This window comes from Trichosurus vulpecula, chromosome 2 (assembly GCF_011100635.1).
Source record: "Trichosurus vulpecula isolate mTriVul1 chromosome 2, mTriVul1.pri, whole genome shotgun sequence".
Lineage (NCBI taxonomy): Eukaryota > Metazoa > Chordata > Mammalia > Diprotodontia > Phalangeridae > Trichosurus > Trichosurus vulpecula.
This window is the reverse complement of record NC_050574.1, coordinates 8,932,170-8,953,996: the sequence shown is the minus strand read 5'-3', so window position 1 is coordinate 8,953,996 and position 21,827 is coordinate 8,932,170. Positions and strand designations below refer to the sequence as shown.

General features: G+C 50.4%; 3 protein-coding genes across 4 annotated transcripts in view; 1 reads left to right on the top strand and 2 right to left on the bottom strand.

The window, feature by feature from the left end:
* Nucleotides 1-21,827, bottom strand: part of LOC118837563 (zinc finger protein 420-like) — a 218,041-nt gene that overhangs the window by 102,758 nt on the left and 93,456 nt on the right. The gene's annotated exons all lie outside the window — the stretch shown is intronic.
* Nucleotides 1,088-13,693, top strand: LOC118837569 (zinc finger protein 500-like). 2 transcript variants are annotated; one of them, XM_036744528.1, is made up of 6 exons: nucleotides 1,088-1,196; nucleotides 1,751-2,214; nucleotides 7,534-7,625; nucleotides 7,950-8,106; nucleotides 9,056-9,169; nucleotides 9,679-13,693. In XM_036744528.1, the coding sequence occupies exons 2-6, from the start codon at nucleotides 1,782-1,784 to the stop codon at nucleotides 10,458-10,460; spliced, it is 1,578 nt and encodes a 525-aa protein (XP_036600423.1). In that variant the 5' UTR covers nucleotides 1,088-1,196; nucleotides 1,751-1,781; the 3' UTR covers nucleotides 10,461-13,693. The 2 variants fall into 2 exon arrangements, with proteins under 2 accessions (XP_036600423.1, XP_036600424.1); XM_036744529.1 differs by having other exon boundaries at nucleotides 1,088-1,200.
* The window catches only part of VRK3 (VRK serine/threonine kinase 3), a 28,483-nt gene continuing 25,787 nt past the window's right edge, over nucleotides 19,132-21,827 (bottom strand). The window contains exons 13-14 of the mRNA XM_036744530.1: nucleotides 21,522-21,670; nucleotides 19,132-21,345 (exon numbers count right to left, since the gene is read on the bottom strand). Coding sequence (XP_036600425.1) covers nucleotides 21,534-21,670 — 137 coding nt within the window. The 3' untranslated portion in view covers nucleotides 19,132-21,345; nucleotides 21,522-21,533. The remainder of the gene's footprint in view (nucleotides 21,346-21,521; nucleotides 21,671-21,827) is intronic.

Below are 21,827 nucleotides of genomic sequence, written 5' to 3'. Positions count from 1 at the left end.
GCTCCCGGAGAGTCTGATGGTGAGGGCGGGGCCAGGGCGGCGCAGATTTGATTGGACGGAATCCCCGGAGCCATGGTTACGCCGAGAAGACCCAAGGACACACTCAGACGCAGGCGCGTAGCCCGGGAAGACGCAGCCACCAAACGGAACTACGTTTCCCAGGAGACACTGGGGCGAATTTCTGGAGGCGACCGCCAACAGAAAGCCGCGGCCTGGAAACACGTGTCAGCAACCAGCCAATGGGCAGCTAGCAGGGCAGCCGGGGCGGGGAGAGGGGAAAGAGAGAGAGACAGAGAGAGGGGAGGAGGGAAGCCGAGGCAGGGCCGGGGTGAGGGCGGGGCCAACGCACCCTCTCCCCCTCCCCTTCTCAGCCCTCCCCTCCCCTCGCCCTCATCCTATCCTCCCCCTCCTTCCCCTCCCTTCCCTCATCTCCTCCTCCCCTCCCCCTCCCTTACCTCCCCCTCCTCTTCTCCTCCACTATGTTCCCCTCCCCCTCCATCCCTTCCCTTCCTCCTCTCCTTCCCTCCCCCTCCATCCCCCTCCCTTCTGAAGCTCTCCTGCCATCCCTTCCCTCTCCCCCTTCCCTCCCCCCTCCCCGCCGAGTCCACCCCTACCTCTCCCATATCCCCTCCTCTCCCCCTCCCCCCCTCCACTCCATCCTCTCCCCCCTCCATCCCCTCCCCCACCATCCCCTCCCCCTCTCCATCCCTCCCCCTCCATCCTCTCCCCCCCTCCATCTCAATTCCCTCCCCCGTCCATCCCTCCTCCACTCCCCTCCCCCTCTCCCCTTCCCCTCTGTCTCCATCCCCTCCCCCGCCCCCCTTCTCCATCCCCACATCCCCTCCCCCTCCATCCCCTCCCTTTCTCTCTCCCCTGCTTCCATCCAGCCCCGCACTTACTGCTTCTCTGCTCGGGGTGTGTGTGTCTGCAGGTGGGGGAGGAGGAGGAGAAGGAGGAGGAGGAGGAGAAGGAGGAGGAGGAGGAGGAAGAGCAGGAGGAGGAGGAGGACGAGGACGAGGAGGACGAGGAGGAGGAGGAGGAAGAGCAGGAGGAGGAGGAGGCGGCGGCGGCCGCAGCGGCCCAGGAGGAGCCTGCCTGCAGGGAGGAGACTCCCCGCTCCGCACTGGACATCCAGCCGGTCGGCCGAGATGGGCCAGAGCCGGACGTGAGGAGGCCCCCCGGCGGAGCCCCGCAGGGTAGGTGAGCGCCCCGGCCGGCCGCAGCCCCTTCCCGGCTCCGCTTCTGTGCCCGCACCGCCCGGGAGGGGGATCTCAGCGCGGCCGAGCCCTCGTCTCCCGCGGGCACCAGCCCTGGCCTGGCCATGCCCCCCACGCCCCAGGGGAGGGCTCACCGTCGGGCCCGGGGCAGATCCCAGCTTGGCAACAAAGTGTCCCTGAGAGTAACCTTGGACGGCTTGCTCCGTCTGCCCGCGTCCCCTCCTGCCCTGTGCGATGGAGCTGGGAATTGTGGCCTGCTCTCCCCCAGGGCTGGGGGGAGAAAGTGCTGCCCCTGCCTGGGCCGCCCTTCTCCTGCCCTCAGTTTACCCCTTTGTCAAAAGAATACACAACGTGCTTCCTCCCATTTCTGTGGGGCCCCGGGGGCTTCTAGAACACCCCAGTAGCCCTGCCAAGTGGGGCGAACAGGCAGAGAGGGCGGCCCGGGGAGGGGAGGACCATAGGGCAGGTCACACTGCCCCTCTGGTGGCCGGGCCAGCATGCCCAGGGGCCTGATCTGCTTCCTTCTCCTCTAGCCTCTGGGATGCTGGGAAGCCACTGTGCCTGATGGAGAAGAGACGAAAGGGGAGCCTCCCAGCCCAGAGATGCCCTTCTGCCATGGCCGGTGCCCCCAGAGGCCAGGCCCCTGCCCTGCTGGGAATGGACGGGCTGCTGGTGGTGAAGGTAGAAGAGGAGGAGGAGGCTGCGTATGTGGAGGTGCCTGACCCTGAGTCCTGGAGGCAACGTTTCCGCCGGTTTGGACATGATGGTGAGGCAGCAGGGCCCCAGGAGGCCCTGGCCCAGCTCCGGGAACTCTGTCACTGGTGGCTGAGACCAGACATCCACACCAAGGAGCAGATACTGGAGCTGCTGGTCCTGGAGCAGTTCCTGACCCTCCTGCCCAGGCAGGTGCAGGTCCGAGTGAGGGAGGAGCAGCTGACTAGGGGCGAGGAGGTGCTGGGCCTGCTGGAGGGGCTGGACCACGTGCTGGCAGAAAATGGTGAGGAAGAAGTGACCTGGCACCTGGGGCTCAGGGTCAGTTAGGGAGCACTGAGGAGAGGGAGCTCTCCCTGGCGCTGGGGTGTGGATCCTTGGCTGTATGGCAGAACTGCTCTTTAGAGGTCATGTGGGCCACCCTCCAGCCCTGCTTTTATGGGGGAGCAAACTGAGTGCAAAGCAGTGGAAGGGACCCATCAAAGGAACCTCCAAGTTGGCCATGACATTAGAGGGCTCCTAGTCCAAGCCGCAACTGAACAGGAGTCCCTGACATGTGCTTGTCCAGCCTGCCCTCGGGGAGAGTCTGCTCCCTCCAATGCAGCCATTCCCCTTTGGGCCTGGTCTCGTTGGCAGGAAGCCCAATGGGCCTCTGCCCCTAGCTCTCAGGTTGTTCTCCTAGGAGCCCTTTGCTTGACCCCTGCTCCTGGCTCTGCCCTGTGGGGCCAGGCAGGATGAGGTCACTCCTCCTCTCCCACTACAGCCCCTCAGATAGCAGCTGTCCTGACCCCTAAGCCTTCTCTTTTCCAGGTTCCTTCAGTGCCGTGTCCTCAAGGCCTTTCCCCATCCTGACCTCCTTCTCCAACCTCTGCAGCTTGACCATGTCCTTCTACTGGCACGCTCAGAGCTGGACACAGCACTCCAGTTGGGGTGTGACCCAGGCACAGTACAACAGGACACATCCCCTTACCCCCTTCTTGGATGCTCTGCCTCTTAAGCTCGTCCAAGATCACTTAGCTGTATGACTGCTGCAACTCACTGCTGAAACGTTGAGCGTTTCCAATCCATGAAAACCCTAGTCTTTTTTACAGAAACTATTGCCTATCCCTGTTTTCCTCCTCACATATGTGAGAATGTAACATCCACAAACCCCTCACTCTGGGCCTTTAGCTGGCTCCCCCACCTTCTTCAGGGGTGGGGAACCTGCGGCCTTGAGGCCACATGTGGCCTTCTCAGTCCTTAGCTGCAGCCTTTTGACTGAGTCCAAGTTTTACAGAACAAATCCTTTTATTAAGGGGATTTATTCTGTGAAGTCTGGATTTAGTCAAAGGGCCAAATTTGAGGAACTAGAGGGCCACATGTGGCCTCAAGGCTGAAGGTTCCCCACCCCTGTCTAGGTGTTTTGTGGGTCTGAAGCATGCATAGGTCATGTATTTTTACTAGTCAGCCAGAGGACATAGTTCACAAGAGAAGCATTTAAAAGAATGCTATGTTAGTACACTGTCCCTCCTGTAAACCTTGAGGTCACCGTCCTGCAAATTTTCCTGGCCTCAGTGGGGAGGATGCACTTGAGTGGAGGTAATGGGTAAAGCGTTCAAACAGAAGAAACAAGGGTGACCAGTACATACCCGTGGAGGGGCACTTCCTGCCTTTTCCGCTGCGGTCCTGGTGCTTCTCTGTTGGAATGATTCCTAACAGACTTTGGATCTCAGCTTTTCTCTGCCCAGCCTTTACGTTGATTTTTTTTGTATCCCTGTTAAATGCCAAGTTACTAGGGTCAGCTCCACAGTCCAGTATGGCAGGGTCCTTTTGGACTTTGTTGCTACTTTGTGGCATCTGGAGGCTCGATAACTATGTTTTCTCTGCTTTGATCCAAGCTAACTTAAAATGTGAGGCAGTCCAAGGCCAGCTACAGAGCCCAGAGGCACTTCATTAGAGACCTCCTTCCAAGGTCGTTTGTTAAGCACGCACTGTTTTATTTTCTGAGTGTCAGAGACACAAAAAAGAACACATGTGTGGTCCCTGGAGTGTGCCTTTTACTGAGAAAACCTCCTGTACATCACTTGGCACCCCCATGTGTACAAGCTCTGGGTCTGCCCCTTCAGCTGGGCTAGTCTTCGCCTAGCCATGCTCTTTTCTGGCTATCTCGTCCGCAGAACAGCGCTAAGGATTGTATATGATCTTATTCACTTCTAGGGCCTGTTTAGCAATACTCTGAAAGAAGAAAAGAAGGTCTCCTTTTAATAATATGTTCTAGAACAGGGGTGGGGAACCTGTAGCTGTAAGGCCACATGTGGCCTTCTAAATCCTTAACATTTGTTCTGTAAAACTTGGATTCAGTCAAAAGGCCGCACTTAAGGATTTAGAATGCCACAGGTTCCCCACTCCTGTTGTAGGACTTTACTAGGTACTGTAGTTCAGCTCCCTGGCTTGAGACGTTCGGTGCTGGCCTCTTCAGGCTGGCCGAACCGCTCCCTCTTCAGCCTTTCAGCTGTTGCTGACTCACGCTCTGCAGTCATACCAGTTGGTTCTTTCAGGACTCTAATCTGTCGTTCATCTGGGCCTGGTGACTTGAGCTCTTTGAGGATGTAACTCTCGTGATGCCAGATTTGGCCTGAAGTCACAGAGGGAATAATCGAGCATGGTCTCATACCTAGGTCCCCTGGTACCAGATCAGATGCTTTCAGCCAGACACCATGCTAGGGAGTTGGTGGCTAATATTGGTGGAAGCCGAAGTCTGGATGAAGTGCCCCCAAGGCAGTCAAGCATTTATTAAGCATCTGCTGTGTGCTGAGCTGGGGCTACAAAGGCAAAAATGAAGCATTCCTACCCTCAAGGAGGTTATGTTCTGATGGAGGTGGGGGATGATGGCAATCTTTGCATAGTTAGATGTATGAAAAAGAACACGGGGGAATGTTTTGAGGCACATCACTAGTGGCTTTGGGGATCACAAAGTTCTCATTTAAAAACTGATTTTTGAGCTGTGCTTCTAAGGAAACAGGATTCTCAGAGGTGGAGGAGACAGCAGGGAGGGTGTCCCCCACAAAGGCATTGTGATGGGAGATTGAGTGCTGTGTCTGAGCCCCAGAGAAGAAGGCCAGTTTGTACAGTAGAGAGTGTGAAGGGCATTTATGTACACTAGGGCCTGAAATTCCATTTGGCTGTAGCCAGATCCTTCATAGGGGCTTTAAATGCTAAACAAAGGAGTGGGTATGTTATCCTGGTGCGGGGTATGGAGTAGTTCAGTGAAGTGCTTCAGGAAAGTGACCTTAGCAGTTGTGTGATTGGATTTGGTGGCGATAGGGGTCAGAAGAAAGGTCAAGAGGTCCTGAAGCAGGCTTATGGCCCTGTCAGTGGAGGGAAGGCCAGTCACGTGAGGAGGAAGAGGAGGAGCTGGAAATGCCCACCTCAGTCCATCGTATTTCATCAAGCTTGTCTGCATCCTATGGTCGCTTGACCAGGGGAGAATTCTTTAAACCAACTATGGTCCTGAGGATTTGAAGTACTGGAGAAATGTCAGTGGTTTCTCCGCTCAGGGGTAGGCCTGAGAATTGAGGCAGAGGATTCCAGGTTGTGCATTAAGTGTCAAGGAGGACTGCCTTGTGCCTGTCCTGTAGTGGCCCTTTTACTCTTCTGCCAGCTTCTTTGACTGTGTCTTGGGGAGGCAGGACCTTTCATGGACACATCCAGCCAGGGAGTAGAGAAAGACACTGAGAACAAACACAGACAAAGGAGGACACGGATTATGCAGAAAGATGCCTCAGGCAGGAAGCCCCTTCAGGGAGCAAAGGGACAGTGAGCTCTTGGGCTCGTGAGCAGTGCCAGTGATGGACTTGAGAAATCACTTCCTTTTGGCTACCATGGGCCTGAGCGTACTTGTGAGGGAGTGACTTGCCCAGGGTCACAGCCAGTAAGTGATTTGAACTCAGGTCTTCCTGACTCCAGGTCTGACATTCTATGTACTGCCCACCTCACTGTCCCAAAGCTATAAGTACAAACCCAGTAGTTCAGAGCCCCAAGTTAGGAAAATCCCAGTGGCTTTTTGTTCTGTTTCAAAAAGTGTATCTCTACATCCCCCTTGGGAAAATCAGGATTCAGACAACTTTTAGGTAATAGAAGCAAGCTCGATGTGTGACAGACATTGTGACTGGACAAGCCTGGGGAGGGGGCTAGTAAAGGGCCAGCTTTGGGGGGGCAGGGATCTTCCTTTACGCTTGGCAGCTCCCTTCCATATAGCTCCCCTCTCTGTAGCAACTAAGCCTTCCAGTTTCTCCTTTTGGCTTCTTTTCCTGTGCTGCCTCGGTGGGGCAGGAAGGGCCTTCACTTTCTCAGTCTGTTAAAAATGTGGGTGTCCCTTGAAGAACTCTGAGGTGACTCTAGGGCTCCTTCCCCCGAGATTTGTGAAGCTTCCACATTTCCTTCAGGGCTATGAGGAGAGGCTGGCTCCTCATGCTAGCCAGTTCTCAGAGCCCCTGTTTCAGTGAGATGTTCTGGAGGTAGGAAGGTCAGGAATTCTCAGTGGAGGAGGTCCAAATGAGGAGTCTGGGATGACCTCCATCTGGTGGACCTGGGGGCACCGGGAGGAGGAAGGCTTCTCATCCGAACAGGGAGGTTTGGGAGAGGAGAGGGGGAGACTAGGAGCTTAGCTCTGGACACCTGGGGGTGGGGATGCCTGCCCAGCGAGCACTTTGCAATATGTGGGACACCCATTAATTAGGGCCCCATTTGTAGACTCCTGCTGTGCCTGTGGGTGATGACAAGGTCAAAGAGACGCCCCCACCTGGAGCCTTGGGGGTCACGCCCAGAAAGGAGGCAGCTGCAGTGGTCAGAGAGGCCGAGCGTCCAGGAGGGGGCCTAGTGAGCGGTGTTAGGTGCTGCAGGGGGTCACGGGGTGGGGCGCGGCTGAGAGGAGGCCTCTCATTGGCTGTCATGGGCCCCGGACTCTGGAGGGTCAGTGGGAAGCCCCCAGCTGAGGCCTCAAGGGGAGGGGGCCGCCCAGCTTCCCTCCTTGCTAAGGCTGTAACTAGAGGGTCAGGAGGCGGGACAAGGAGGACTCTCCGGGGTGGCAGAAATGGCCCTGGTGGGGATTCTGGGGATGCCGCCCATGTGGCCTTGAGCAGGTCACCTCTCTGGGCTGATTTCCTCATCTGCAATTTGAGGAGAAGAGAAGGGAGCTCCTACTGTGCGCCACACACTTGCCAAGCACATTCTCTGTTTGATCTGGAAAGCGGCACCGTCATTCTCCTTGTTTGACAGATGAGGAAACTGAGGCAAACGCGGTGAAGCGACTTGCCCAGAAGTGTCTGGGGCTGGATTTGAACTCAGAGCTTCTTGACTTCAGGCCCAGCGCCTCTCTGATTTTGGGGGGCTTGGCCAACGCTCAGCCCAGTGATCTCAGGACCTCCGCAGAGTCTCCATATCTGGCAGGCATCTTTTTCGTTAGGTCAGGGTTAAAAGGAGTGAGCTCTGGAGGAGCAGGTGGCATTGTGGGGCCCTATGAGGATGGCACCAGACAGAATGCCCCAGATGCAGGGCTGCCGATGGAAAGGGGAGCTCGGAAACACCTGTCCCTCTCTCAGGCTCCCCATTCTCTCTCCCCTCCCAGGCCCACAGATGTCAGAAATCCTACCGTGGTCTCAGGAGCGGCTGAACAGAGACTCTGGTGTGGAGATGCCCCCAGCCAGAGCTGTGTATCAGGTGAGCAGGGAGACTTGGTCATCCCTGGCCAGGCCCCCAGCCACATCCCCTGGGGAGCTCAGTCTGGGGCCTCCCCCACCATGGCCCTCTCTCTCCCACACAATTCTATTTCTGACTCCTGATTGTGGTCCTGATTCTCTGGCCTGCCCTGGTCTTCCTGCCTTTATTCCCCAAATGCCTGGGACCATATGGGCCCAAGTCTCTTCTTTTCTCTCCTGTATCTTCTCCTGGCCCAGGACCTGTTGTCCCTCCTGCCCCCAGCCCAGAGTTGGGGCAGACACAGCCTCTGATAGCACTTTCCCTTCTTGCCTCCCTGACTCCCAGCCTCCAACAGGATCCTCCCCCGTGGCCGTGGCAGGCTTAACCTTTGCTGATGTGACTGTGAGCTTCTCATGGGAAGAGTGGGGGCACCTGGGGCCTGGCCAGAAGGAGCTCTACAGGGATGTGCTTTGGGAGAGCTATGGGCACATGGGTGCCCTCGGTGAGTCCTCGGGTGGGCCCCGGGGCTTATTGGCAGGCAGGGGCATGTCTTCTCTGTGCGCTCCCTGCATTCCTCTTAGCTGTCCCTCTCCTTGTCTTGAGCCTCTTCATTGCTCATGAATTGAGAGCTCGGATTACTATCCCTCTTTACAGATGGAAAGCTGAGGCTTGGAGAAGTGACCTGACTGGCCTGGGTTACCCAGTTAGGGGGAGCCAGAGCTTGGAATCGTGTGCACTGCAGCTGGCCCCCTTCCCTGGGGCATTTGGGCCATTAGTTGGGGAGCTGGCCCTTCCCTTAAGGCCAGGCTCCTCCCCCACCCTGGGGAGAGAGAGTGAGGGAGGCCTCACTGGGCCGTAGGACCTCCCCTCCTCTTTCCCAAAATCATAGGCTGAGGCAAAGGGAGGGAAGAAGGACTAGAGATGCGGGTAGGCCTAGGTGGTCTGGAAGAAGGCTGTGGGCACAGGAGACTGGGGCTGCCCTTTGTACAACTGAGGGGGAGAAATGAAGGGGAGGACAGACTGGAAGGGCATGGGGGAAGGAAGAAGCACCCTGGCAAGGACCATGATAGGCTCAGACAGGGATGGGCAGGAGAGAGAAACCATAGGGCTGGAGGAGGAGGTGGCCCAGAGGAACATACAGAGTCGGGCAGGAATAGAGTGATGAGGATCTTGGCAGAGAGGGTCAACAGCCCAGACTTCGGTAATGGAGCCAAGACTGAGAGGGTGGCGGAGATGCACAGGCAGGTAGACAGTCACAAGAGGCAGGGTGGGGGGCCCCTGGAGGTCTCCTCAAGCTGGCCCCTGCCCCGCCGTGGACACAACCTGGGGCTTTCCCTTGGTCCCCCCACCTAAGTGCTCCCATCCCTCCCTTGGCTGCCAGGATTTCCTCAGGCTACTGGCTCCCTGTTGGGGCTCACAGGGTCATTAAGTCTCCCCTCTTCCCTGACCAGGAATACCTGTCCCCAAACCAGACCTGATTGCCTTGATTGATGGAGAGGAGGAGGCCAAAGGTAGGCAGCTCTGCTTGGCTGGGGAGGAGAGCATGCCAGGAGAGGCCCACTCAGGTGAGGAAGCTATGCCCAGTGCTCACCTAGTTTGCCTTGTCATTCCACAGGGACTAGACCTGAGCGAGGGCCCAGGGGAGATATATGTCCTTGTCCCCCTCAGCTCCGTGTCCCCCAGTCCATGGCACTCAGAGCCAGGTGTATGTCCCACCCAGACCATGTTGGGTAATTCCAGCAGCAGCAATCCTCACCTGCCCTGGAGGCCCAGGCTGTCTTGAATATTCATTGGATGGAGGCTGTTGTACACAGCCTGCCAGGCACAGGCACCCCAGCTACCTTACTGCTCTTCCCACTTGGCCCCAGCCCTAGCTAGTTTCTAAAGGTCATTCTTTAAGGTTGTTTTATGACTTTGGAAAAGCCCTTTCTGGGCCTCTAAAACATGAGCCAGGGGTTTTAGAAAGCCCTGGTGATGCTTAATGGCCCTTTGGGCTTTACCTGCATGGGAGCATCCCTAATGGGGTGAGTTGGAGGCTCAGTTTCCTTGTTTCTTGAACCGTCTCTCCCTCCAGGCTGTGGGAAGAGACTCTGTAAGGGGGATCCTCAAGAGAAAGGACCCCGGTCTACAGCTCTGCAAGCTGCCACCTCCCTTCAGGACCAGGCAAAGTCACCAAGGCAGGATGTAAGGAGAAGGGCTTCTGTAGAGGGGCCAACAAGCCCCTGCATCCCCCCTGCTCCTCAGAAAGATCTTGTGGCTGCAACCATCCCAACTATACAACTCCAACTGCCCCCTATAAAAGGGGGCAAAGGGAAAGCCCAACAGAGACCTCTTCCCAATGAGGGAGGGGCTCCTCGCTGCTTGGAAGAGAAGAGTGCCTGGAAAGACCTCTCAGGTCTGACCAAGGGACCCAAACAATACAGATGTAGGGACTGTGGGAAAAGCTTCCATTGCAAATCTCCACTTGTGCGCCACCAGAGGACGCACACGGGCGAAAAACCTTTTAAATGTCCTGACTGTGGGAAAGACTTTAGCCAGAGATCCAATCTGAACATCCACCAGAGAGTTCACACCGGGGAGAAGCCCTATACCTGCGCTGACTGTGGGAAAGGGTTTAGCCACCAGACCACGCTTCGTATCCACAGGCGAACCCACATGAAAGAGAAGCCCTACACATGTACTGAGTGTGGCAAAGGCTTCAGCCAGACATCCCACCTGCACGTCCATCAGCGCGTCCACACAGGCGAAAAGCCCTACAAGTGTCTCGTCTGTGGGAAAGGCTTCAAACAGAGCTCCAACCTGCAGGTCCATCAGAGAGTGCACCGGGGAACAGTGTCCTCCAGTCGCCCAGAGTGATGCCCAAGAGCCCCAAGGCCTTCTACCTCATTCATTCATTCAGCAGTCCTTACTAAAAGCCTGCTTACTGTTGGCTTGTGTCATGTCATGAAGACAAAAAGAAAAGTACCACAGGTCTTCCTCTGGATGAGCTTAGAATCTAAGGGTGGCAAGGAGAAAGCAACGTGGATAAAAGGCCATGAGCTTTACCATAAAGACTGTTGTATTTTGGGTTAGAGGACCCAGCTCAGCTGCCTCCTTCCTGAGCCATCCTTAACCATGGCATCCATTTCTCTGGTCCTCCCTCGGTCTCCTCTACAAAATGTGGGAGCTGGGCAGAACAACAGTGGGACCAGATGGAAGGAAGGAGTCCTGGGTTCGAAGTCAGAGAACCCCACTTAGAATATCAGCCCTGCCATGTGCTGACTTCACTTCTCTGGCCCTCAGGGTTTCCCCTATAAATGTAAGGCGTTGGTCCTGGGTTAAGTTCTCACTATTCCACTAAAACGGCTTGAAAAATTGGAAAGCGGTCTGGCAGAAAATAGGCATGGATTGACATTTCACACCACATAGCAAAATAAGCTCCAAATAAATACATAACGTAGACATGAAAAATGACAATAATCAAATTAGGCGCTCAGCAAAGAAGTTCTATAGAGGGGGGAAATGTTCACGACCCAACGAGGGAGATGATCACAGAGGACAAAACGGACAATTGTGACAATATAAAAATGTCTTAGTACAAAGAAAATCCAGGTAGTTAAAATTAGAAAGGAATCAGAGAACTGGGGGAAAATCTCTGTGGCAGTTTCCTCTGATGAAGGTCTCATTTTCAAGAAATATAAGGAACTTATTAAAATTTATACAAAAGTATTTGAACAGGGAATTCTCAAAGAAAGAAATCCAAACTATCTACATATAAAAATGCTTCAAATCACTAATACTTAGAGAAATAACAAATTAAGGCAACTTGGTCTCTGCTTCATACCCATAAAAGGTTACAAAAGAAGAAAATGACACATGTTGGAGGGGCTGTGGGAAAACAGGCACCCCAATGCAATGTTGATGGAACTGTGAATGAGTGGCCATTCTGGAAAGCAACATGGACCTTTGCCTACCTAGGAGTCACCAAACTGTGCATATCCTTTGTCAGTGATACCACAACTTGTCATATGCCACCCCCCCAGACCAAAGTAAGGAAAAAGGCCCATATACATATATATATACATACACACAAGAAAAATATGGTACCTTTTCCTGTAGGGCAAAAAAACCCAATCCAAACCCCAACCCTGGAAACTAAGGTGGTGCCCACCTATGGGAATGGCTAAATAAATTACCGTATGTGAACATAATGCAATATTATTTTGCCACACGAAATGATTAAATAGACAAATTTACAGGAAACTGTGAAGACCTTTCTGAACTGATGTACTATATAGTGAAGTGAATAATTTATAAGATAACAGCATTATGAAGAGAGACAATGTAAGACTGAAGAGTTCCGAGGCAGTAACAAAGCAGGAGTCCAGAAGGGCCAATAATGAAGCATGTTTCCCACCTCTTGACAGAGAGGTGATGGACTGAAAACAACACATATGTTTTGGACACAGACAATAGGAATTTGCTTTGCTTGACTATGCATATTTGTTACAAGGATTTTGATTTTCTTTGTTCAGTTGGGAGTGGGAGAGAGAAAATAAATGCTTTAAATTGGAAAAAAGAAAATTAAAAAAAATTTTGTGGGTGGATTCCAAGCTCTAAGATCTTTTATCATATGACTGAGAGTTCTGTCAGGTTCCTTCCTGCTATTAATCCTACACATTATGAAATATGAGAGTGAGGTAAATGCACATGTGAGGTCCAGTTGAAGGCTTATGGAAAATTAGAGAGGGCAGTTCTATGTGATAGTGGGTAAGGAATCAGGGAAGCCTCCAAGGAGGAGGTGGCCCCTGAGCAAGGCTCAGAAGAGAGGAACTTTACCAGATGAATGCGGGAGAAGAGCTTTTCAGGTATGAGAGATGAGATGAACAAAGGAGAGACAAAGATGAGAAATAAAGGTTGGAGGTTAGTTTGCTTTGGCCAGAACACTGAATGTGCAAAGAGGAGGGGGGATGAGCCAGAACTAGGAAACTTGGGTGGAACCAGAGCGTGGAGGGCCTTGAATCCCAGGATCAAAAGTTTAGACTTATGGGGAACCACAGTCTTCAAAGGTCACAGAGGAAAGAGAGGATCCCGGTGCACAAAATGCTTCAAGGGAATTCCACACTGGAGCCAGAGGAGATGCTCAAGAATTAAATCCTAAAGATAAAAAAGGAAAGAATTCCAGTGAGGAGGAAAAATGGGATGTGTCTGAAGATGCCAGTGTGGATGCATCAGGAGCTCACCATCCAATACAGATGATGGGAAAGAATTCACAGAAGATGGGAGTGAGATTAGGCAACAAGATTATATATCTCTTATAAAAAGAGCTTGAGGAACATGAAAGATTAGAATGAGCTCAACCTGATGAAGGAAGCCAAGGACATCAAAAAGGACGCTGAAAGCTATCTTGGAAGAAAAAGGACTGGAGAAGGGGTAGCTAGGAACGTTGCTCGGGGAATGTGGGATGAAGAGGTCTTAGAGAAAGCAGAACTCCATTCTTCTGTTTCTATTTTTCTGCCGAGGAGAATTACCTTGCCAATCAATCGATCAATAAACATTTATTCTAGCAATGAACATTTACACTGGAAATAATAAAATGAAAACGTTTCATAGGGAGTTGAGAGCCAAGATAAGTAAGAAGACAGCAAGAGAACACCTTGAAAGCTGCCCTTGAATTCAAGCCACCTGGTCCTGATGAACTTCATCCTCATGTCCTGAAAGAACAGGAAAATTTGTTGGCTGAACCACTGTAGATGTTAATCGAAAGATCATGGAAACTGGGAGAGGTATTACATGATTGGAGAAGGCTGAGTGACCCGATTTTCAAAAAAGGGAAAGGAATAGTCTGCCAGTGCACTTGACCTTGACTGGAATTCCTGGGAAAATTCTAGACCAGATCATTACACGGTTGGCGTGTAGTCAAGAAAGGGAAGCAGGGGAGGCAGATGGGCCAGAACAACCCCTGACCTACCCTTTCTGGAGCACTACCCAGAGCAGCAGCAGAAATCCTTAGCATGTATTGTTGTTTTCTCTGGGTGTGAGTCCGAGTCCTATTTGTTTCCATTAAAAATATAAATAAAATTATTCATATTTTGAAAACAAAAATGAGATCACAGACAATAAGCCTGGCTTCATCAAGAACAGGTCTTTGGAGATTAACGTGGTTTTCTTCTGTAACAGCATTACCAGACTATTAGGTAAAGGAAATGCCATAGAAGGAGTTTTCTAGATTTTAGCAAAGCTTTTGATAAAACACCTTGTTATTCTTGTGGAGAAGAAAGCGAATTAGACAAAAATGTAATCAGATGCATTCAAACTCAGTTGGATGATTGGCCTCGAGTAGTTTATGCTTTGATGACCATTAGCAGGTCTACAGTGGAGTGCCCTAGGAATCTGTGCTTAGCATTTTAGTACTTCTGTCTGTATTTTAAGGATGTGCTCACCAATCTGGCAGATGACACTAAACAGAGAGAGACAACTGACACACCCAGCAACATTTAGGATTCAAAAGGACCTTGCATTCTACAGCATAGGGCCGAATCTATTAGGATGAAATTCAGCAGGCATTAGTGTAAAATGTAGTACCTGGGGACCAAGTCAACATCACAAACCCAAGATGGGGGAGCTATGGAAAGATAGGGCTTCTGAAGAGAGTCTGGGTGGTTTGTTTAGTGCCCTGCCAATTCAATATGAGTTTGAGCTGTGATGTGGCAGCCAACAAGACTCCAGTGATCTAAAGCTTTGTTGTTGGGAAGAGCTTCCACCTGCTCTTTGACCCAGTGACATGGCATCCTTGCTCTTCCTCACACAAGAGACATCCTGACTCCAGGCATTCTCTCTGGTGGTCCCCTATGTCCTCCTCTCTACTTCCTGGCCTCCCTGGCTTCCCTCCAGTCTCACCTACAATCCCACTGTAGTGCTTTACAAATAGTATCTCTTTGGAACTTCATGACAATCCTGGGAGGCAGGAGCTGTCAGGATCTCTGTTTTACAGATGAGGAAACTGAAGCAGGGGTGAAGTGACTTGCCCAGGGTCCCCCAGCTAGTGGATTTGAACTCGGGTTTTCCAGCCTGTGACTAATAAACACAATCTAGTCAAAAGACAAGGTGGTTTGGGAGGGAAGGAGGGCACTAGCAGAGGTGGGCACGAGGCCAAGAAAGAGTGGGGCAGTGTGAGGCACAGGTGAAGGGAGGCATTCCCTGCACAGGAGACAAGGAAGCAAGTAGTGACCTGCACTGAATCCCACGATGGAAAAGAGGTTAATTTAAAATGGCCACAAAATCCAAATCAGAGTAACATAGAAGTCCACGCTGACTTTCCACTTAAGGAAGGAAAGAACAGGTCACAAGGGTGGGTTGCTGGGTCTGCTCGGTCACAATCACTCCCGTTTGCTATTTCATTGCGTTTTGGGATTGTATGTTGGGTGGATCCACCTAAGAATCACCAGCCCAGGGTTTGTGGGATGAACAGGCCTTGCTACATGTGATTTAGAATTGTATGGCACAGAGGAGAGAGCCCTGTGCTCATGGTGGAACGACATCTGTGCCCAAATTCCGCCTCTGAGGCCCAGCACCTGCATGATGTGGGGCAAGGCTCTCAATGGCACGTGCTTTCAGAATGATGGCCTTCCAGCTCAGGTCCACGATCCTTCGCTTTCCAGAGCAAGCAGAAGGATCATGGCGTCCACAATGGTGCATTAGCACTTCCGTCTTGTCCGAGCTCCTCCATTTACCCTTATTGACTTTTACTGTCTGGAGGTGAAATGTTACTGTTTTTAATGTGCATGTCTCTGACTGTTATTATTAAGAACCAGACTTCATCTATGGTTATTGCTAGTTTGCATTTCTTCTCTGGAAAATTTCTAGTTTTTATCATTTGACCACATTGTTCTTATCTATTTGTATGGTATGTGCGTGCACACACACACACACACACACACACACACACACACACACGATCTTCAAAAAAGTATTTGCTAAGTACCTAGGAGTTAAGGTTTGATAGGGTCATATTTTGTATTTAGAGACCTAGATGTGAATCTTGTGGCTTGGCACATACTACCTGTGCGGTTTCAGGCAAGTCAGTAACCTCTGTGAGCCTCAGCTCACAACCCCTCAGCTGTAACACAGGGTGGCTGGGCTGGCTGGCCATTAAGATCCCGTTCAGCTCGTCATCTATGACCTGTGCTGCATCTCACCTATTAGTATGTAAGCTCAGGAGCCAAGACGGACGGATAGTAGGAAGCTGACCAGCAAACTTCTCTCCACTCCCAGCTCCTCCAAATCGATCTAGAAAAAACCCCAGACCAAATCCTGATGGAAAAAGCCCCAGAGAATCATTTTTCCATACAAGGTTGGCATAAGAGACAGAGCGAGAGGTCTAGGGACACTGGGGATAGGGTCTGGCCAGGACTGTCCTGGCTGGGAAAGGCCGCACACCAGGGCAAGAAGAGATCCCTGATATAGCTTAAAGGGGCCTAACCTTGGGCAGGGCACTACCATAGCCCCATCATTCACAACTCAGCATCAGGTAACAGATCCTGAGCTGACCTGTGCTTAGGGATAGCATTCCAGGGGATGGTACTGAACCAAGAGCAAGAGGCTCGGAATAGGGCAAGCCTGTACACTCAAACCCAGGTCAGGAATGTCCAGAGCTCAGAACAGGTGGCAGTGATCAAACTTTGCCCTGGATCAGGCCTCTTTGGGAACTCTGAAAGCTGGCACATTGCCAGAGTATCTCTGAGATCCTAGAATAACACCATACTGAATATCCCCAAGAAAGCAGCAAACAAAAAATGAGCTACAATGGTGACAGGGATGCTCAAGACAAACCCAGAAGAGAATTATTCCAAAACATCTACTGGTAAAGCCTCAAAGAAAACCACAGCTTGGGCACTGGTTCAACTGGAATTCCTGGAAGAGATGAAGTAAGTTTTTTAAAAAAAGTTTTTATATATGTTATTAGAGTGTGAAGGGAAAAAATGGGAAAAAATGAGAGCCATGAAAGGAAGAACTGGAAAGGGAATTAATAACTTGGAACAGAGAGGTACAAAACCTTGACCTGAAAATTAAAATGGATCAAACAGAAGCGAATGACTTCATGAAACATGAAGAAATATTATAACAAAGTCAAAAGGCTGAAAAAATAGAAAAAAATGCAATGTATCTTGTAACAAAAATGACTCTCCTGGAAAACAGACTGAGGAAAAAAATTAACGATGATTTAAGATGAATTTAAGAATGAATGAAGCTACAACCAAAAATAAAAGCCTAGGTATCACATGTCAAGAAATCATGAAAAAAAGAAAACTTTCCAGATCTCTTAGAAACAGAGAGCATATTGGCTGTTTTTTTTTTTTGGACGGGGGAAGGCAGGGCAATTGGGGTTAAGTGACTTGCCCAAGGTCACACAGTTAGTAAGTGTGTCAAGTGTCTGGATTTGAACTCAGGTCCTTCTTATTCTGAGGCTGATGCTCTACTCACTGCTCCACCTAGCTGCCCCTCAGAGAGCATATTGGAAATGAAAAGAACCCATTGGTTACCTCCTGTAAGAAACCCCAAACTGAAAACTTCCCCAAGCATCTCAGCCAAAATCCAGAGTTTCTAGGTCAAAGAAGATACATTGCAAGCAGCAGAAAGAAGGAATTCAATGACCAAAGAGCCATAGTCTGAATTACACATGATTTAGTAGCTACCACTTTAAGAGAGTGGAGAGCTTGGAATAAGATATTCCAGAAGGCAAAGAATATAGGTTTTACCACCAAAAAGAACTTATCCAGCAGAACTGAGTATATTGCCATAGAGGGATTTAATAAAATAGAAGGCTTCCCAGCATTTCTGATGAAAAGACCATAGGTACATAGAAACTCTGAAGTGCAAACGCAGGAGTGAAGAGAGATGTAAAAAGGTAAACCTGAATGAACAAAGATAAAGGACTAAACAAGGATAGACTGTTTACATTCTGATGAGGGGAGATGACACATGTGTCCCTGCTGAAACCCTTCATCCTCAGAAGTCACAAGTCTGTGCCCTCGGCTCTATTATGCACCAGCCTTGTGACCTTGGGCTCTCTCATTATCAGGAGTTCATCTGTAAAAATGTGGGGGCTGAATCACAGGTTCTCCAAGCCCAGAATGCACGTCCCACCTTGGCACTCGGTGAGCTCAGGGCCTCAGGGGCCCACACTTTAGTCATGCTCACCATGTACTTTCACTGTCGCCTCAGGGTTGTGAGGAAGGCACTTTGCTTTCCAAGCCCTATAGGTGTGTTATCGTCAATCCTGACATTGACACTGACCTGCCATGTGACTTCTGAGCTTTACCCATCTGCAAAATGCGGATGGTAATCACTCCCTACCTGACAGGGATGTTGGGGAAGTGCTATATAAACCTCAAAGAATGGTCTAGAAACACAAGCTATCACTGGTGAGCCACTGTGTGACCTCATCCTCAAAAGGCTTGGCCAAGCTCCCTCTTGGGCATTGCCCAGTTGTGGTACCACGGTTTAGGATGAACTCGTTGTAGTGTCTCAAAGAGAAAGAAGGTGCCGGAGAACAAGCCCATGAGGCACAGAGAGAAAGACCTGGGAAAGCTTCACTTGGGGAAGATGGTGAGGAAATCCTGGCTGTTTTCAGGTCTCTGTAGGGTCCTTCTATTGTACTTCATCTGAAAAAGATCTGGGGGGTCTTAGTGGGTTACAAGATCACCATAGATCAACAGTGTCATACAGTGTAACATTAATTAAGTTGGGAATTTTTTACTGTTTTAGAATGCTAAATTAATTGTCTTTCAGCCTTACTAGGTGCAAAGCCCCAGGCCCAAAACCCTATCTACTAGGTGCTAAACTATGTGGGTGTGAAGCCCTCAGGGCCTTAAGGGGAGTTGCTAAGACCAGAGCCAACAGTACACTCCTAAGTTCTGGTGGCTCAGATGAAGTCTGATGATGTCCAAAGACTGTATTAAAAAGAGAGAACAGAGCTATTTGCTTGAGGCTCTCACTCCTGGATCCAAGGGACTCTGGGCAGCCACTCTAACAGCCTCCTGGCTCACCCAGATGTTGATGGTTTCTTGGTAACTATGAATTGTATTTGGTCTGTTTATCATATATCTCTGTAATTTGTCTGTATTTGCTCTGAAGTTCAGGGTGCTGGCTTTTTCCCCTGAACCAAATGAATGATATTTGTATGTTGGATTGAAATATTATTGTTAAGCCCCTAACGTTGCTTTCCTTAGTAAAGCAGATCAAAAGTACTTGTGCTGGCAGTGTTCTTGTTGTTTGGCTTGTGTTGGTCTTTCACCCCCACAGCAGCTGCTAGCCGAATTGTTGCAACATATGGCCACCAAAAAGCTGCTGTTTTTAGGCTGGTGTGATCACTAAGCATCAGTGCCTGGGGCTAAGGAGGTGATAACTCCACTGTCCTCTGACCAGGAAAGACCATATCTGGTACACTGGGGTCAGTGTGGGCACCACAGCATAAGCATATTGTTAAGCTGGACAATGTTCAGAGAGCGATCGGACGGCCTTGGATTCATGCCAAAAGAAACACATCTCCCATGAGAAAACACCAATCCATATTGTACAACATATTTAACAAATCAAACACACTTATGTGAACCAAAGAGATAAGTTAAACATAGTTTTTAAAACAAATCCTAAAATCAGCAAATTGAACACAAAAGAAAACCACCCAAAAAAACATCCAAAGGAAAAAAAAATCATCAGGGAAATGAATGGAATTGAAAACAAAAAATTTCAAATGAATAAAATGAGTATGGAATTAAGGATCTTTAGTGGATTAAGGCCTGGGCCTGGAGATAAGAAGATCTGAGTTCAAATCTGACCTCAGACACTAGTTGTGTGACCCTGGGCAAGTCACTTAACCTCTGTTTGCCTTAATCCACTGGAGAAGGAAATGGCAAATCACTCCAGTATCGTTGCCAAGAAAACCCAAAATGGGGTCATGAAGAGTTGGACGTGGCGGAAACGTCTGAATAAGCTCTCTCTCGGCTCTATCATCTAAGAAAAACATTGAGTATTGAGCAAAGAACGTTAAAAATTTCACAGAAATCTTGGGGTCACTCGGCACCCAGGGGAGCATCCTCCTATTACAGTCCAGCGAGTCCGGTAAGCAGTTTGCTACTTTGGCTTTGAGCCAGTTCCAGTGAGCCAGTGAGCCAGTGGCTTTGAGCTAGTTTCTGCCCATCTCTGGGCCTCGTCTATAAAAATGAAGTGGTCAGACTTGGCCTCTGAGTCTTTTCTGATTCTGTCTAAACAGGACAAGAGTCCTACTAATCAGCTATACCAGACACACTTGGGCTGCCTCGGCGGCTGGTAAGCTCCTAGCCATTCCAGGTCTTCAAGAAAAATCTGCATAATGGCTTGTGGAGGATGTCCTAGAGGGAATTTGGGGCCAGTCTGGCCTCATGGCATCTAAGGCCCCTTTCAGGTCTGGCTTGTCTCTGTCATGGTTAGTAGCGTCATGAGTTCCCCTTCACTGTGGGTCCTCAAGCACAGGAGGGTCATTTTGTTGGTTGGAATAGGGATTCTCAGAGAGGGTAGCATTGGGATAGATGCCTCCTTTCCAGCTGGGTCTCAGTGTCTCATGTCTCGGGCTTATCTCCCCATCGCATGCTCTCTGAAATCCAGGCTTTTATTCTGAACCTTCTTTTCCACTTCAGGGATGCAAATCCACGAAGGCCTGGTTCATGAGTCATGTCCTTGGTGAAAGTTTCTTACTCAGGATAAGTTTCCTTTGGGTTCTGCCATCATGCACCACCCTGTGCTTTGGTCTAAATACTTTAGGCAAAACTGTTTGGGCTCCTGGTGGGCTCCACAACTTCTAATCCGTTTGTTGGCTGATGTAGATGATTCCTAAAGGCCTTTCTATCAGAACTGCTCCAAGTGTCTCTAGGAGGCCACACGGGCGGATTGTCCAGAGAACAGTTTGTGTTTTCTGGAGACTGAGGCCAGAAGATGTGGCAAAAGGATTCCTCCCTACAGCCCAGCTGTGCAGCCACGCAGTACTCCTGCAGCCAGGGCACGGTGTGGGCATGCAGGTGGAGTCATTAGCAGTGGCCCATTGCGATCACACTGTACCAGGCTGCACAGGAATGCATCCTGGGTGTGGTTATGGGTATGCCACAACCACATTAATGGGGGGTTGAAAGCGATGTAACTGGGTCTTGCCACATAGCTGTGATCAGGTACATAGCAGTGGGAACCAGGAGACCAGGAGACAAGAATGTGTGATGGCAGATCAAAGAAGAATGTAGGCCATGGACAGAAGCATACCTCTGTGGGTGAGACGCATCCACACTTTGGGGGCTCTGAGGTTGGGTGACTGTAGCCACAAGCAGACCATGTAAGCGTAAGCAGGGACAGGCCCAATGTAGAGCTCAGCTCCAGCACCACTGTGGATACAGCACCTCTGGACCCCTGTGGGATGACCCACAGCCCCTGACCCTCAGTGACACAGTCTGGGATAAGGGCGATGCCACACCCTGAGCATTCCTGCCTACACCATGGCTTCCACTTAAACAGTATAGGTCTCATGGGAGGTAACTGGATTCTCACATTATCTAAGGTTTAAGAAATAAGCTTTCTGAGAGAATCTAAACATCTCCAAAACAGCTCAGCTCTGAAGCAGACGCAGAGTGTTCTGCACTCTAGGCATGTGTCCAGAAGAGCTTCACACTGATACTCCGACTAGCTTCATAATTGCTTTTGGAGAAAACACTCAAAGGGAAGAATATAGAAGATAAATCTGAAAGACAAGAAAAGGGGCTATTAGTTCCTGGCTGTTACTTCTTGCCAGGTTGGATGAATGTTTGCTGAATGACTTCTGGCTCCAATGCTCAATAAACAAGGTTTATCCTAGGACCAGCTGGGGGCAAATGTGTTCCCTGAGTGCCCCTGCCAACCCAAGTACTTCTGCCTTACCTCTGGGGCAGGCTAGAAGTTGATGGAGTCGTACGGTTCAATACAGTGTTTTTCAAGAGCCGACATCAAGACGGTCCGCAGCATTTGGTAGTTGGGTTTCTCCTCATACCGAAGAGCCATTGCTGTGTTCAGGTAGGCCTTCAGAGCTTCTGGAATGGAGAAGGACCCCCATAAACTAGCACCGCATATGAAATCCTCAGGCCAGGAGGGAATAGGACTTGCCCTCAGCTCTACACCAACTGACCAGGCATTTTCCAAGGACTCTGAGTCAGACTTGGATGACCTCCCATGTCTCTGAGTTCTGAA

Coding starts and splice junctions, on each gene's coding strand:
- LOC118837569 (XM_036744528.1), top strand. CDS start 1,782: ATGGAGAAGAGACGAAAGGGGAGCCTCCCAGCCCAGAGATGCCCTTCT. Junction 7,626..7,949: donor CAGCCAGAGCTGTGTATCAG/GTGAGCAGGGAG, acceptor CCTGACTCCCAG/CCTCCAACAGGATCCTCCCC. Junction 8,107..9,055: donor TGGGCACATGGGTGCCCTCG/GTGAGTCCTCGG, acceptor TTCCCTGACCAG/GAATACCTGTCCCCAAACCA.